The 16,551-nt window shown below is 29.4% G+C and overlaps 1 protein-coding gene across 1 annotated transcript; it reads left to right on the top strand.

Annotated features, from left to right (window-relative positions):
* The first annotated feature begins 362 nt into the window (after positions 1–362).
* On the top strand, positions 363–4,574 carry LOC141724518 (putative polygalacturonase). Its single transcript, XM_074526686.1, has 5 exons — positions 363–962; positions 1,583–1,703; positions 2,583–2,831; positions 3,263–3,416; positions 3,881–4,574. The coding sequence occupies exons 1-5, from the start codon at positions 516–518 to the stop codon at positions 4,401–4,403; spliced, it is 1,494 nt and encodes a 497-aa protein (XP_074382787.1). The 5' UTR covers positions 363–515; the 3' UTR covers positions 4,404–4,574.
* Positions 4,575–16,551: the final 11,977 nt, after the last annotated feature.

The raw sequence follows: 16,551 nt of genomic DNA, 5'->3' as shown, positions 1-16,551 counted from the left end.
AAAACTGTAAGGTTTCATCTTTCTCACTAAAGTTAATGTCTCCTCATTTTATTCTGATGTGAAAAAAAAAAGAAGAAAAAAAAGAAAGGAGAATTTTTATATAATGCACATTACTATATTAAAATTATTTTTTCGGACGCGCGATATTTTCACCTAATTATATATATATAAATGAATCGTGAATTTAAAACATTGTAAATCAATTCCAGTTCTATTAACAAATATTGACATATTATAATATTTATAATTCATTTTTACAGAAAACGGATTTCATATTTCCATTAAAGTTTTAAATAAAAACTCTAAAATCATTGTTAAAACCCCAAACCAAATTACGAAATTTTAAAATTCAAAATCGATAACTTGCCTTCCAGTGTACTCCGGAGTCCCACAATCAACTAACATTGCCCCTCCCTCCAACTTCCCCTTTTTCACCAAACCCTAATTTAACAATTCCATATCATCATCATCATCATCATGAACTCAAATCAAATCCAATTCAACATCATTCCCACATGCTCCATCTCATTTCCTCAACAACCCATAACCCCAATTTTTGTCCAATGCTCGGAATCGAAAACCCGACCCGACCCAGTTTTTTCAAACAGATCAGTTCCTGTTTTTCACCCCACAGAATTCTATTCACACTCCTATGGATTCTCGCATTCTTCTCCGTGTTTTTCTGGCGACAAAATGTTGTTGATCGGTTTTTAGTTTTCCCCGAAAACTTGCCGAAATTCCGGCCGGCGGTGTTTAGTTTGACGGAGTTTGGTGGCATTGGTGATGGGGTTAGTTTGAACACTGAGGCTTTTGAAAGGGGTGTGTTTGCGATTTCAAAGCTTGCGAAGAAAGGTGGAGGTCAGCTTAATGTGCCTGCAGGGAAATGGCTAACGGCGCCATTTAATCTTACTAGTCATATGACTTTGTTTCTTCATCAAGATGCTGTTATACTTGGTATTGATGTGAGTCCCCTTTTATGCTTTCAGGATTTACTCATATTGTGCTTTTAATTTAACTATGTTGATTATGCAATTTTAGTGCCAAGTATAAAGCTCTTTTACATCAGCTTAACTATAACTTTATGGTGCGCTTAATTTTGGACCACCGTTGAAATTCCTCTACTTAACGTTTTACTTTTTCTCCATCTTTGCATCAACTGCATTATCAATGTATACAATATGAATGTTCGGATGATGTCCTTTTTGGTAGATCAAAATCAAATTAGGTTAAATTAGCTAATTACAATAGTTGTCATTTAACCTGTTTTAAGTAGTTGTGTAGAAGAATGATATAATAATAAGTTAATAGAGGAAGCTGAACCATGTTTGCTTTAGGCTTTAGCAATGAGTGTGCCTGCAGTTGGTTGGCTAAATTTCAAATTATGGATTGAGGATGGAATTTTTTTTATGTAACCTTTGCTTTGATTAATTGGTAAAACCATTCTATAAAGGAAAGTATTAAATGCATTCATTTTGCTACATGCATTTTCTTGTATCAGAATTACGTGTTATGGATAAAGTGCCTGTCAAGCTTGTACGATGATGTTTCTAAAATGTAGCTTTCTTATCTCCATTTTCTATAGGATGAGAAGTACTGGCCTCTAATGCCTCCATTGCCCTCGTATGGATATGGGCGTGAACATCCTGGTCCCCGGTATGGCAGTTTGATACATGGGCAGAATCTCAAAGATATAGTCATTACAGGTCAGCATTGTAACCATCTCTCTTTAAAGAATATTTACCTATTATTCTACAAGTTGCAGCAAGTACCTTAGCCCGGAAGATAATGAAAAATATTGACATCTGTTATTTTCAAACATAATAGGCTCCAATTAGTTATAATTGGAAGGAATGGAGTAGAGGTTGAGCTGGAACAAATTTATGAAGGAAATTAAAGGAAGAGCGAATACCAATTAGCGGTTAGAGATGTACATTTTATTAGTGGTCGGAAGGAAATCGATGTATGTATATAATTTAATCGGAAGATTTAGCTGTTTTGGACTTGTGACACAGATGAAGGTATAACCTTTTTCATAGAAGTCTACTTAAAAGTTTAATTAAATCCCAATCCACTCCTTCCGACCAAATACAGCACTGGTATTAAACCTCAAGAATGTACTTGCCCTTAAATTTATCAACCATTCCTAGTGAACAAGCATTTTTGTCTGTTGCGTTGCCTAATGATTTGCAGTAAATTTAATGATATTTGATCAAGGAATCAGATTTGCAGATTAGGTTACAACAAGAAATAAAATTTCACTCTGCCTGTACATGCACTCTTTTTGTAGCTATCTTCTTCTTTTTTTTGGCAATTTTTTCGGTCATTTGGATAATTAAAATGAACGTCATTCAACTTACGATAGGATTCCTCTGTGCCACTTAGAACCTGATAAATGAAGATTATTTTAGAGACGTATCTGTTATTGTGTTAAGTTCAAACTTCAATCCTCTCTTAAGCGTTTATGTTTGTGTTTAGGTGCATGCACATGTGTGAATAAGATAATTATAATCAGTCAATTGATTATAATGTGATGGATTAATTGTTTTGAACCTCTAGTTATGTTTTCATACTCTTGGTAACAGGGCATAATGGTACTATTAATGGTCAGGGTCAATCATGGTGGAAAAAATGTCGACAAAAACTTTTAAATCACACAAGAGGCCCGCTTGTGCAAATTATGTGGTCAGCCGACATTCTGATTTCTAATATAACTTTGCGTGATTCTCCCTTTTGGACGCTCTATCCATATGACTGCAAGAATATTACAGTTAGAAATATGACAATCCTAGCTCCAATCTTTGCAGCACCAAATACTGACGGTATAGATCCTGGTAAGTAATTTATGTTGGTCTGTTGTAATGTTTGATTTTGTCATTTAGCTACCATGATCTCTTAGCTAATTAGCTCATTTTACAGAGAAGATCATTGTTTACTTGTTTAGTCGTGGCTTTTTGTTTATAAAGTTTGTATCTCAAAGAACGAATACTATTACTTTGCAATTGCTGAAATAGTTGTTGGAAACCAATTTCTAAGGCTAAAAGAGCGTTAGGCTTTAATTGATATTGTTATTGATGTCTGCAAATACAGTATTACCAGATGCTTGCCTCTTAAATTCGTTATAGAAGCTCTTCATATTTTCCTAGAGTAAAAGAAGTGTTGCAGAAGTTATTTTCTTAAGTAAAGAAGTGTTGTACTATGAAAGAAGTTAGTTTATTTAATGGTTGCTGAATGCTATTCCTCCGTTTTGTGATGGTCAGAACAGATTCATGTGAAGATATGATAATTGAGGACTCTTACATAAGTGTGGGGGATGATGCCATTGCTATAAAGAGTGGTTGGGATCAATATGGGATCTCGTATGGGCGTCCATCAAAGAACATTCATATCCAAAACCTTATTGTTCGCTCTATGGTCAGGTAAATTTTTGTCATTTAAACTTAGTTTCGTGCATGAATCATTTTGTTGTTGCATCAGTGTCAGGCATTAAGTTAGGAAAACTTAGTGGCATCTGTCTTTAACATGTGCGCATTAGCAGGACAACAGCTAGAATCAAACTCTTAATTGGCTCAAATATTAAAATAAAATTGACAGGAAACCTTTTAGAAACAAAATGAATCATAAAATTCGTGCCCCCTAAAAGAATGTTATCTCAAGTGACTTCTCTCTACCAGTATACATGATATCTTAAAATCTATCACAAGATGATGAAGGTTTGAACTTTGAAGCATTATTGAATATCTTGGAACTTAGCCTCGAGTCTTCAAAGACCACAAAATGTGTGTAAACAAGTTTTTCATGTTCTCAAATGTTATCCAGTTTCTAGTGCCCGTACATCTTTCTTCCAATATAACACAAGCCTATGTTGGCTGACATATAACAGTGCTGGCATATCAATAGGCAGTGAGATGTCTGGTGGAGTGTCAAATGTCACGGTAGAGAATGCCCTCTTTTGGAATTCAAGACGTGCTGTTCGTATTAAGACAGCTGCGGGGAGAGGAGGATATGTCCGAGATATCACCTATCATAATCTTACATTTGAAGATGTCCGGGTCGGAATTGTTATCAAGACAGATTACAATGAACACCCAAATGGAGAATTCGACCCCAGGGCTCTCCCAGTGCTTCAGGATATAAGTTACTCGTCAATCCATGGGAAGGGAGTCCGCGTCCCTGTCCGGATACAGGGAAGTGACGACATTCCTGTACGAAATGTCACTTTCCGGGATATGTCAGCGGGAACCACAGACAAGCAGCATATATTCCAGTGTGCATATGTTGAAGGTCGAGTAATAGGTTCCGTGTACCCTGCACCTTGTGACAACCTTGATTTGTATAATGAGCATGAACAGCTCGTGAAGAAGTCCACGTCCCAAAACATATCAGATATAGATTACAGTTTTTGATGACATTGCCTTGCAGAGAGGTCTTAGGAAGTTCCTTCAGTGATGCACCTGTTGTTTGTATAGTTATTAGTTAGCCAAAATTTCTTTCATTTACTTTGCAACTTTTCATCTTACAGAATACACAAGTATCAAAATAAAATTTTATTTGTGAATATCCTATCAAAATGTATCTAATATGCCTACAGGCTATAAGATCAGAGATGCACGTATCAGAAACATAATTACGCGTGTGAAATATATTGCAAAACACGTGATTTTCCGAAATACGTGTTATCCAATAGCTGTGATGGGAGAATGCAGATTTCCTGCATAGTATTAAATTTAGGGTTAAATTTAGGGGTGAGTATTGGTCGGTTTGGGCGGTTTGGAGGGTTCAAACCGAACCAAATTAGCAGTTTTCCTAAAGTCCAATCCGAAACCAAATCGTTATGTAAAAAAACCAAACCAAATCAATCTGTTTAAAACGGTTCGGTTCGGTTTGGTTTCGGTTTTAACCATTTTTCTATAAAAAAAAGTTAAAAATTAAATTAAACTTGAACTTGTAAATAAGAATCGAAAGTTTGTCTCATATTATAGAATTATATTTTCTATTATAATCATATTCAAAAAGAATATATAAAAATTATGACTTTGAGAAATTAACAAAAGTTAGGAAGACGAGAAATATGTGATCAACTCTCATATTTTTATTGAATAAAAATAAAAATAATGAAAACATAACACATACATAGATATTAATATCTTAGAATAAAATATTAAGATTAATTCTTTTATATGTTTTAGTTTACACATATGTTACAAATTATAAATTTATTATTAATTACACATTATTAATATATGTATATTAATATTTCATTCTAAATATGCGGTTCGGTTCGGTTATTTCGGTCGGCTTGGAGTTAAAAACCGAAACCAAACCGAAAAAATTCGGTTTTTAAAATATCAATCCGAAACCGAACCAAATCGTTAGTAAACCGTAAAATTCGGTTTGGTCAGTTTGGATTGGACAGTTTCGGTCGGTTTGGATAATTTATACTCATCGCTAATTAAATTTGTACTCGCTGATATTGGGGTCACCCAAGTTTTTCACGTGTCTCCGTGAGTCGCACTTTATAAAAGTAAATTCAGGGGGTTCTTGAATGTTTATGGGTGCTTGTCGGGCCTCTGTTTTCAACATGGGTGTATTATCAACCCTACTGTTTGAAAAACTTTTTGCTTGCTACAATTTTATGATGGAGCTATCAAGTAAAATCACTCCCTCTAACATGTTACTAATATTTTCGAATAGTTGATCAATTTGAACTTAATCTTGACTGATATTCGTATTTTTCTCAAGCATATAGGCTTCAAACTTTGGCCTCTTGGAATTATATGAAACCAGTCCCATTTTTAACTGTTTTTTTCCGTTGTGTTTAAGAATACTTGCACTATTTAAAAGTGAATGTTTTATTTGTGAAAAGAATAGAAAACGATATTTCGGCTAATCTCTTCTATATATAATAGCACAACAAGAAGATAATATTTTGAAATTAAAAATTTTCATTAAAAAGACTAAACTATCCCTATTTTTAACATTTATATAAAAATTGTGTTTTGTGGGAATCGCACTCGAGTTGCTTCATTCTTCTATACAACCTCATACCAATACACCATAATATCACATATTTTTTATCAAACATTATGTAAGTGTGTTAAAGAAATATTTTATTTAATTTTAAAGATAGCTACTTGAATTCTGCAAAAAATTGATAGTTACTTGAATATTTGTACAATTAATTTTAAAGAACTGAATTCCAGATATAAAGTTAAGCATAGTACATAAATGGATTATTATCTTATTTATTATTATTTTTTAGTTTGAAAATATATCTCATATATTTTTAACATATTTTTTATTATAAAAAGTAATTAAAATGTACACATATAATTTTTAAAGAAAATATTGAAAATAGAATCGCCTATATATAAATAATCTAGATTGGTATTAAATATTTAGATAAGTTCGAATTATAATGATTTAATGAATTTTAGTTTATTTTGAATTTGAAATCAGAATTTGTCTCATTGTTCAAAAAATACTCGAAATTTGATTACATGACTAGCCGAAAAACATTGTCACATTCTACGTTTAGTAAATTTAAATTACAAGTTCGACGAAAATATCTTACCAATAATGTGAATTTTTTTGATATCTTATATTAATATAAAGTAATGTGTTTGAGGTATTTATAGGATCAAGTCAATTGTTTATTTATATTAAAATTATTAACTTCACTGGTAGCGCAATAGTGTTTTGGGACTTGTCCCGATTTTAAAAATATTTGAAATTTGATATGAGATCTCACGAGATTTTTTAAAACTATGATGATATATTAAATATATTTATTTTTCATTTTTCACTTTAAAAAAACTAGCATTTTAAAAGAATTATTTTAGATAAACAATATTTATTGATCAAGATAATATTGTACAAATATTTTGAATTATTTTAATATTTTGAATTATTCAAATAAAAGTTATATCTAGACTATATTGTAGCATTTAAATCAATACATTTTATACTATTTAAAAATATATATATTGTTCAATAATTTGAAGGAATTAACCAGTTAAACTAATATTTATAAAACTTTATCAAACTGAAAAATATTTAATTTTAGGAAAATAGTATAAAATATTATCAAATTTTTATATGAAGAAATATTAGAGTTGTAATGAAAGAAACTTAAAAATAGTTTAAATAACAATATAATTACAATTTTTCCTTCAAATTCTTGAAAAAAATCATGAACATCAATAATAAGTCTTACAATATATAATTTATTTTTATGTTACATGATTGATACTCGGTCGCGTAAAAAACAGATATGGATTGTTTGTCAGTGATAATTTGAATATCATATATAAATTATTGCAATTTAGTTATTACATAATTTTAATTTTTGAATAATTATAAATATATGTTATTTAAGTAACCAATTGTCTCACTAGATATTAATAATGATTATACACGTACATAAATCATATATTTATCATATAAATAATTGAAACCATCGTAATTTCCTAAAAAATGTAACATACGATAATTCACATGCTAACATAGACACATATAACTTAATCTTATTTTGTTAAGAGTAGTGTAAAAACATCAACATTTTTCCAAACATACATACGTTAAATTTCAAAAACTAACATTTTTAATTAAAATCAACTTTTATATTAACAGTAGTGTAAATTTTATATTATTTTATATTATGATTGCAAGTAATTTTGAATTCAGTATTCATTTTTTTATCTTTTTAAATTGAGTAAGTTAATTGTAAGTTAATTGAGAACTCAGTAATAATATAGACCGGTTATATATTTTATTTAAATAAAACTCAAAATTTTTGGTCAACTCTGTATTCAAAACATACCAACGACATTCTACATATTAAGTTTATTTGTTTCATTTCAAACTTACATTGACTAACCTATTTACATTCATTCATTAAATATAATTATACAACACAAACACGAATATATATATTTTTTTCTTAATGAGCTATATTGGAAACGCTTTGTAATTTAGTAATGTCTTGTATAAAATGATACACAGATAAATACGTTAGACATTATACTACATTTACAAATAAGAATATAACTAAAAACATTATAATTACATGCATAAAAAAACTCAAGAAAATAACCCATGCCTCGCACAGGTTATTATGCTAGTTGAAGATTATACATGAATAATGAATAAGTGGGTAAGAAATAGAGATTGTCGGTCCATATATTTTTAGTCTTACCTTTTTTGCTAATTCACTGGCTTAAATTTTTATTTATCTTGTTATATTATAATTTTAAAATATTTATATAAATATATAATAATTATAATTTATAATAAAAAATAATATAATAAACCTGTGGTCGTAGTTTAGTAAGATTAATATACTATATCTAATAGTTTAATAATTTAGGAGTTTAGCGGATATATAACACTATTTATTCATATTTTTAATAATATGATAAGTTGGTGTTATATTTTAGTAGGATAAGTAGATTGTGTGTAATAGTTTAATTTTTAGTAGTTTAGCGGATATATAATACTACTTATTTATTTTTTAATAACCAAATTAGGGAATAACCGTTGAACCAAATTATACCTCATTCCGGTTATTACAGTATAGTATAGATATAGTAATAGTTTAATAATTTAGTAGTATAGGCGGATATATAATACTATTTTTTTTAATAACCTAATTTAATACCGTTAAACCAAATTATACCTCATTACAGTTATTATAGTATATTAGCTTAAATCCCGTGTGATGTACGGGTTTCTGTTAATATTTAAATTTTTTAGTTATCCTGTCATATTATAAATTTAAAATTATGTATATAAATATATAATAATAATAATAAATTTATGAAAAAAATAATAGGATAATGTATGCTCGTAGATTAGTATGATAAGTATACTATATCAAGTAATTTAACAATTTAGTAGTTTAACGGGGATATATATAACACTATTTTTTAATAATAGGATAAGCTGTGGTTGTAGTTCAGTACGATAAGTAGATTATGTGTGTAGTAGTTTAATAATTTAGTAGTTTAGCGAATATATAATCCTATTTATTTATTTTTTTAATAATCAAATTAGGGAAAATTATACCCCGTTATTATAATATAATATAGATAATATAGATTACACACGCACAGGTAAAATGAGTTGACCAAGAGTCGAACTTTTAACATCTCGTAAGTAGAACAAAAACTCAATTACGGCACCAACTATTTGTTAGTCCCATTTTTAGTCTTCTGGGAAAAAGAAGTGGGGGAGATGTACCATGAAAGTAGTGCAAGCAAGGCAAGCAACCCATGCTGTTCGAGTTAAATGCATGTGATTTGCCTCAAACATGTGGTTTTTATTACTGCTGCTGCTTTTGTATATATAATTTTAAAACACAAATATTGTTATGTAACAACACCTGTAGTGTTGTCTTCTTCCATAAAATCGAGCATAAAGAGACAAGAAACACTATATTAATCTGTTAAAAGAAACTTAATTGCGCACTAATCTTATATTAGTATGTGGGAGGGAGGGACAACGAACATAACAAACATGCGATGCAACACTCAACCTTGCTTACACAGGCTCCTCTTACCTCCGCCACTAAATTTTGATGCGCTTAGTGTTAGAAAAATTGGATTTTAGATCATAGTTTTTATTATATTCCCGATCATAATTCTAAAAAATCTAATAATTGAAAGTTATTTTATGATATGTGAATTTAAACTTTCATATATGGTTTTAAAAATTTTACTTAATAAAATTCAAAGAGAATGTGACATGAAGTTAACTTAAAAAAGCTTTTAAAAAAAAAGAGTGTATTTTTGTTTCACATTTGAAATAATTAAAAGGGGTATAGGTTTTATATGGTATCATGGGTAGTATACAACTACTAAGGTGTGTAATGGTCCATTGTGTTGTTGTGTGCTTCACAGCGCATACACGCGGTGCTGCCGTCCCGGACCGGGTCGAAGACCGATTTGGGCGAATGTCTCGGCGTCTCGCGTACGCGAGACGACCTGGGCGAGATTTAATTATTTGGTGATTTAATATTTTAAATAGAACTAGCATAATAACCGTGCGAGGCACGGGTTATTTTCTAGAGTTTTTTATGCATGCAATTATAATATTTTTAGTTATATTCTTATTTGTAAATATTGTATAATGTCTAACTGATTTATCTGTGTATCCATTTTCATACAAGACATTACTAAATTACACAACGTTTCCAATAAGCTTATTAAGAAAAATATATATATTCGTGTTTGTGTTGTATAATTGTATTTAATGAATGAATATAAACAGGGTAGTCAGTGTACGTTTGAAATGAAACAAATAAACTTAATATGTAGAATGTCGTTGGTATGTTTTACAAAGAAAAGTTAAAACCTAACATAGATGTTAAATACAGAGTTCACAAAAAATTTTTGAGTTTATTTAAATAAACTATATAACTGGTCTACATTATTACTGAGTCTCTATTAACTTACAATTAACTTACTCAATTTAAAAAGATAAAAATGAATAACTGAATTCAGAATTACTTGCAATCATAATATAAAATAATATAATATTTACACTGCTGTTAATATAAAAGTTGATTTTAATGAAAAATATTAGTTTTTGAAATTAACGTATGTATTTTGGAAAAATGTTAGTTTTTTAACACTACTCTTAACAAATAAGATTAAGTTATATATGTCTATGTTAGCATGTGAACTATCGTATGTTACATTTCTTAGGAATTATGATGATTTCAATTATTTATATGCTAAATATCTGATTTATGTACATGTATAATCATATTAATATCTAGTGAGGCAATTGATTACTTAAATAACATGTAATTATAATTATTCAAAAATTAAATATGTAATAATAAATTACAATAATTTATATACGGTATTTACATTATCACTGACAAACAATCCATATCTGTTTTTTACGCGAGCCGAGTATCAATCATGTAACATAAAAATAAATTATATATTGTAGACTTATTATTGATGTCATGATTTTTTTCAAGAATTTGAAGAAAAATTGTAATTATATTGTTATTTAAACTATTTTTAAGTTTATTTTCATTACAACTCTAATATTTCTTCATATAATAATTTGATAATATTGTATACTAGTTCTCCTAAAATTAAATATTTTTCAATTTGATAAAGTTTTATAAATATTAGTTGAACTGGTTAATTCCTTCAAATTATTGAACAATATTTTTTTTCAAATAGTATAAAATATATTGAATCAAATGCTACAATATAGTATATGTTAACTTTTATTTGAATATTCAAAATATTAAAATAATTCAAAATATTTGTATAATATTATCTGATCAATAAATATTGTTTATCTAAAATAATTCTTTTTAAAATGCTAGTTTTTTTAAGTGAAAAATGAAAAATAAATCTATTTAATATATCATCGTAGTTTTAACAAATCTCGTGAGATATCATATCAAATTTTAAATATTTTTAAAATAGGGACAAGTCCCAAAACACTATTGCGCTACCAATCAAGTTAGTAATTTTAATACAAATAATCAATTGACTTGATCCTATAAATACCTCAAACACATTAATTTATATTAATATAAGATATCAAAAAATTTCACATTATTGGTAAGATCTTCTCGTCGAACTTGTAATTTAAATTTACCAAACGTAGAATGTGACAATGTTTTTCGGCTAGTCATGTAGTCAAATTTCGAGTATTTTTTTGACATTAGGCCAAATTCTGATTTCAAATTCAAAATAAACTAAAATTCATTGACTCATTATAATTCGAACTTATCTAAATATTTAATACCAATCTAGATTATTTATATAGAGGCGATTCTATTTTCATATTTTCTTTAAAAATTATATATGTACATTTTAATCACTTTTTATAATAAAAAAATATGTTAAAAATATATGAGATATATTTTCAAACTAAAAAATAATAATAAATAAGATAATAATCCATTTATGTACTATGCGTAACTTTATATCTGGAATTCAGTTTTTTAAATTTAATTGCACAAATATTCAAGTAACTATCATTTTTTTTGCGGAATTCAAGTAGCTATCTTTAAAGTTAAATAAAATATTTTTTATCACACTTACATATTATGTGTTTGATAAAAAGTATATGTGACAAAATGGTATAGGGGTACGATGTTGTATAGAAGAATGAAGCAACTCGAATTCGATTCTCACAAAACACAACTTTTATATAAATATTAAAAATAGGGGTAGTTTAGTCTTTTCAATGAGACTTTTTAATCTCAAAATATTATCCCCTTGTTGTGCTATTATATATAGAACAGATTTATTTATCAGTTTGGGCTTGGTTATTGTTGGGCTGTGTTCGGTTGCTGAATTGGGCTAAGTCAGTTCGTGAGTGGACTTAGTCAAATTCGTTTGATACATTAAACCTGATATATATATAACTTTGTAACTGATAATATCTCAAATTAATATTAATTCTGATATAATAATGTGAGTGATAAATGTAAGCTGTTACAATTGTAATTTAAATTCAAAATTTATCGGTTTTGATTTATTTATTAATTGTGCAGTTTAATTCTTATATTAATAGAATGGTCAGTTACACTTAGTATCTACAATAAATAGAGGACTAAGTAGCTGAGTTTGTACACAACACATATACATTCTTTTCTCTTCTTTGCATTCTTTTTTCTCCTAAACACAAGTGCGAGTTGTTGTTGTGTTTTTTTTTTGGCGACTGAGGTGCTAGTCGAGGTGGAGTTTCTTGTTGCTGTGAACATATAACTCCGAGCTGTTTTATCCTGTGGAGACATTGCAAGCAACCCAACGCAACAGGTGGGAGTAATTATCTCTTCAAGAGCAGTCAGGGTTTCGAGTAAGGCCTGACGACTCAGCTGTAATTTTTTTGGTGTTTTTTTTATCTGTTGGCTACCATCTTTTCCAGTCTCTATATCACTCTGTTAAAGCTATGGTTACGGTTACAATTTTTGTTCTTTCTTCGTTATTTTACTTACTGATATGTCTATTATTTACCTGCATGTTTTGTTGCTTCAACTGTTATCTTGGCTTTGTCTTGCTAAATACTTGCTAAATACAATATAGAATTGCCTCTATATACTGTAATAGTTAGTATTATTTCCAACAATTACAAATAATTTGAAACCCAATTATTTATATATAAGTTACTTGGAAACCTGATTTTTTTGTAAGCTATATAAGTAAGTCCATATCTGTTTGGGTAATAAGTTATTAACAAACTGGATTTGAAACATGTTAAGCCTAGACTTACACTCCGACGATATGGAAAAAATTCCATAATTTCAAATGTTTCATTGCTTTCCAACACATTGTTATTTTAATTTTTTTTTTGCTAATTAATTATATAAACACGAATACTAAAAATTAAACTCCTGATATTCCGTAAGGCGTACAAGAACTTAATTACTTTAACACAAATTATTGACCATTATTATTTTACATTGTTATTCCGCAATTCAGATACTTTTATGCTAAATTCAATTTCCTCCTCCAAATATAAAACGAGGAGCTAGTCATAAAGCTAGCTAGGCTCACTAGACGGATAATTGGCCGTTACTTGAGGGAGAAAAACAGTAAAGATGAACTAAAGTTTAGTTAAGTCAAATCAAGATGCTTAAGCAAGTTTTCTACGTCTTATCTTTTGTCTTATTTTTTGTGGTGCACCAACTTTGACTTTAAACCCAAGCAATAATCATTGTAAATTAATAGTAGGAACTAAGTAACTCAGTTATCTACTTCGAAAATAAACATTGTAAAGTTAACGTGTTATTGAGGTATAGGATAAGACAAATATATTGGTACTAATATTACTGGCATTTCCTTCAAGTTGGTGAGTTTCCAGGAAGGTAACAATTATTTTCTGCCTCATATTTAATTAAATATACAAATGGTGTAGCAGATATAAAAGTGGCACGTATAATTGTGTACATTAATAAAACATATATCACATTTACCCGGTACGCATTCAAAATGTAGCTGCTACGGGTTCTCTAACATTAAAAAAAGAAAGAGATTCACATTCTTTCACTATTGGAGTTAGGGCAAGATTTGTATATATCTTATCTTTATGAGCCACTATACTAATTTTATTTGGTGTGTATATATACATACTTATAATTATAAGTATACTTAATTACTGTTATTGTTGAGTTCCCATTATTATTATATTATCGATTTTGAGCTGTACAGATTAATTTTGGGCGCATTTCAAATTTTTTCATTCTGATATAATTAATTGATTGATCTATATACTAAATGATTTTATTATCTACTAGATGCGATATTTAAGTTGTCAATACCCGATAATTTTCCCCTTAAATCAATAACCACAAATAACATGATCTTATTCACGCGATAAACTAATCTATATCTTGCATCACCGCGATTTACCAGTAGAACCCGCCGCTTAACACCATCAAGAATACTAACAATTTCGTGTTCTCTTGCAGGAGACCACGAGTTCGACTCCTAGTACGTCCGTATGTGATTAAATATTAAAAAGCATTCTGACACAAAACATCCACAGATCTCCAATCGCCCCCGAGAGACACTCAAAGCAATACAAAAATAAAAGTGACTTGTAACATTTATTAACAATTATGTACTATATTCTATTTATAATATTTAAATATCATACACAATTACACAGACAAGCCTAAAATATTTCTTAGATTTTTTAGAAACAAGCAATTTTCGAATCTAGAATAACAAATTTTCATTGTTTCGGGTGAATGTACAACAATGTATCCAATACAGTACATAAACCTGCTTTAACCAGCTATAATGGGTATATTTGTTCGTTAGAGCAAGTCCAATGGTGAGGTATATCTTGTGCTATATCTATATTATAGCTCACAATCAAAAAAATTCAACTCCAATGTGCTAAATTTGGTGCTAAAATAGCATATTGCTATAGTTGGTGCTATATTTAGCACAAACTACAGCAATAGCTATAATTGCCACCTCATCAAAAAGTAAAAAAGTGGAGGGAAATGAATAAAAAAATAGATTTATATCTCAACCTATTCAAGTACATGAATGCACATATATCATTCATCATCCAGTTTTCTTTACAGTGATTAATGATTTTTTATACAAAATTAAAACATGCAATGTTTATTACCAAAATATTAAAACGATGCAGCTTTACCGGAAAATAAAAAAATACATTTAATTTTATCAGAACACCAACCATCCACATTTATGCCTCACACCCACCTTTGCTATTGCATTCAACGTCTAACAAATTATTTTGTAGACTATTTGATAAACACCTCTATAAATATATATATGCAAGACTGATCAGCTAGAACCAAAATACCAACAATGTCCTCTCAGTCTTCTGCAAGAGGAAAATCATTCACGGCGGAACAAGATGAAGCAATATGCAAATCTTATTTGAGCATTACTGAAGATCCAATCTTAATTGAATGTAAGTGGTTGAATTATGTTTAAAATAATAGGGTAGTTGTAGAGTTGGTTAAATTTGGCACAAGAATATAGCACCAACCATCGGAGATGTGATATTATTTTAGCACCAAAAACCATTTTTTGGTGCTATATTATAGCAATATCTACACCTATTTTTAGCTTCACCATTGGACTTGCTCTTAGGTGGTATACGACCCAATATAATTTGATATGCCTCACCGAAACATGTATATTTTAATGACTATAATTGTAATTAAAATAAACATAGTTATTATTACTCCCTTCGTCCCTTCTAATGTTTACATTTCTGGGATAGTGTCTGGCACACATTTAAGATTAAGAAAAAGTATAGTTCTTTAACCTTTTTTTAAAATTTATTTTTCTGAATAAAGTTTAAACATTCTATTTTATTCAGAAAAAAATTAAAAAAAGTTATAGAACTATACTTTCTATTCATCTTAAAATGCGTGTCGGACCCTCTCCGAGAAACGATAACAATTGGGAGGAACGAAGGGAGCATATCCATGTACGAATATATTTATTTTAATAAATTTCTATTTTAAAAGTTATTGTATTTACACAAAATATGTTTAGTTATGGATAAAAATGTGGGTGTATTTGTTGCGTGTTTTAAAAATCAAGTTTGATGAGTTTTGAGCTGTAATGGCTGCACTCGTGCTTAAATTTGCGCTCACAAGATGCCTACGTATCTTGGTATATGTCAAGGATCGAGCCAAAATATAGTTCTCGTTAATGCCCTTGGAGCAATGGCGGAAAGAGCACACCAAGGTCATATTGGCTTATTCGTCTTTCTTCGAGGAGTAAGTCTACAACGTCGTTCTAAGTGATGGTCTCATGGCTTGTAGAGTTTTCACAGCTTTGTGTTGCTTAGAGTTGTTTGCTCCAAAATGTGATATTAGGTCGATAATGGCTGGAACTTTTGTCTGAAACCTGTCTCTGAAGTTGAGGAGTAAGCCCATTAATGTCTAGAATCTGGGAATTGGAGTATAATTGGGTGATTTGGTGGGCAAGTCTCAATCTTTGTTTGAAATTTGTAGTCTTAGAAAGTAGGAATTTTATTCCTTGTATATGTTACTTGCAGGCTACTTCTTGCAGAAGTAGT

This window comes from Apium graveolens, chromosome 5 (assembly GCF_009905375.1).
Source record: "Apium graveolens cultivar Ventura chromosome 5, ASM990537v1, whole genome shotgun sequence".
Taxonomy (NCBI): Eukaryota; Viridiplantae; Streptophyta; class Magnoliopsida; order Apiales; family Apiaceae; genus Apium; species Apium graveolens.
The sequence above is the reverse complement of the archived record's forward strand: the minus strand, read 5'-3'. Positions and strand labels throughout refer to the sequence as shown.

Coding starts and splice junctions, on each gene's coding strand:
- LOC141724518 (XM_074526686.1), top strand. CDS start 516: ATGCTCCATCTCATTTCCTCAACAACCCATAACCCCAATTTTTGTCCA. Junction 963..1,582: donor CTGTTATACTTGGTATTGAT/GTGAGTCCCCTT, acceptor CATTTTCTATAG/GATGAGAAGTACTGGCCTCT. Junction 1,704..2,582: donor CAAAGATATAGTCATTACAG/GTCAGCATTGTA, acceptor TCTTGGTAACAG/GGCATAATGGTACTATTAAT.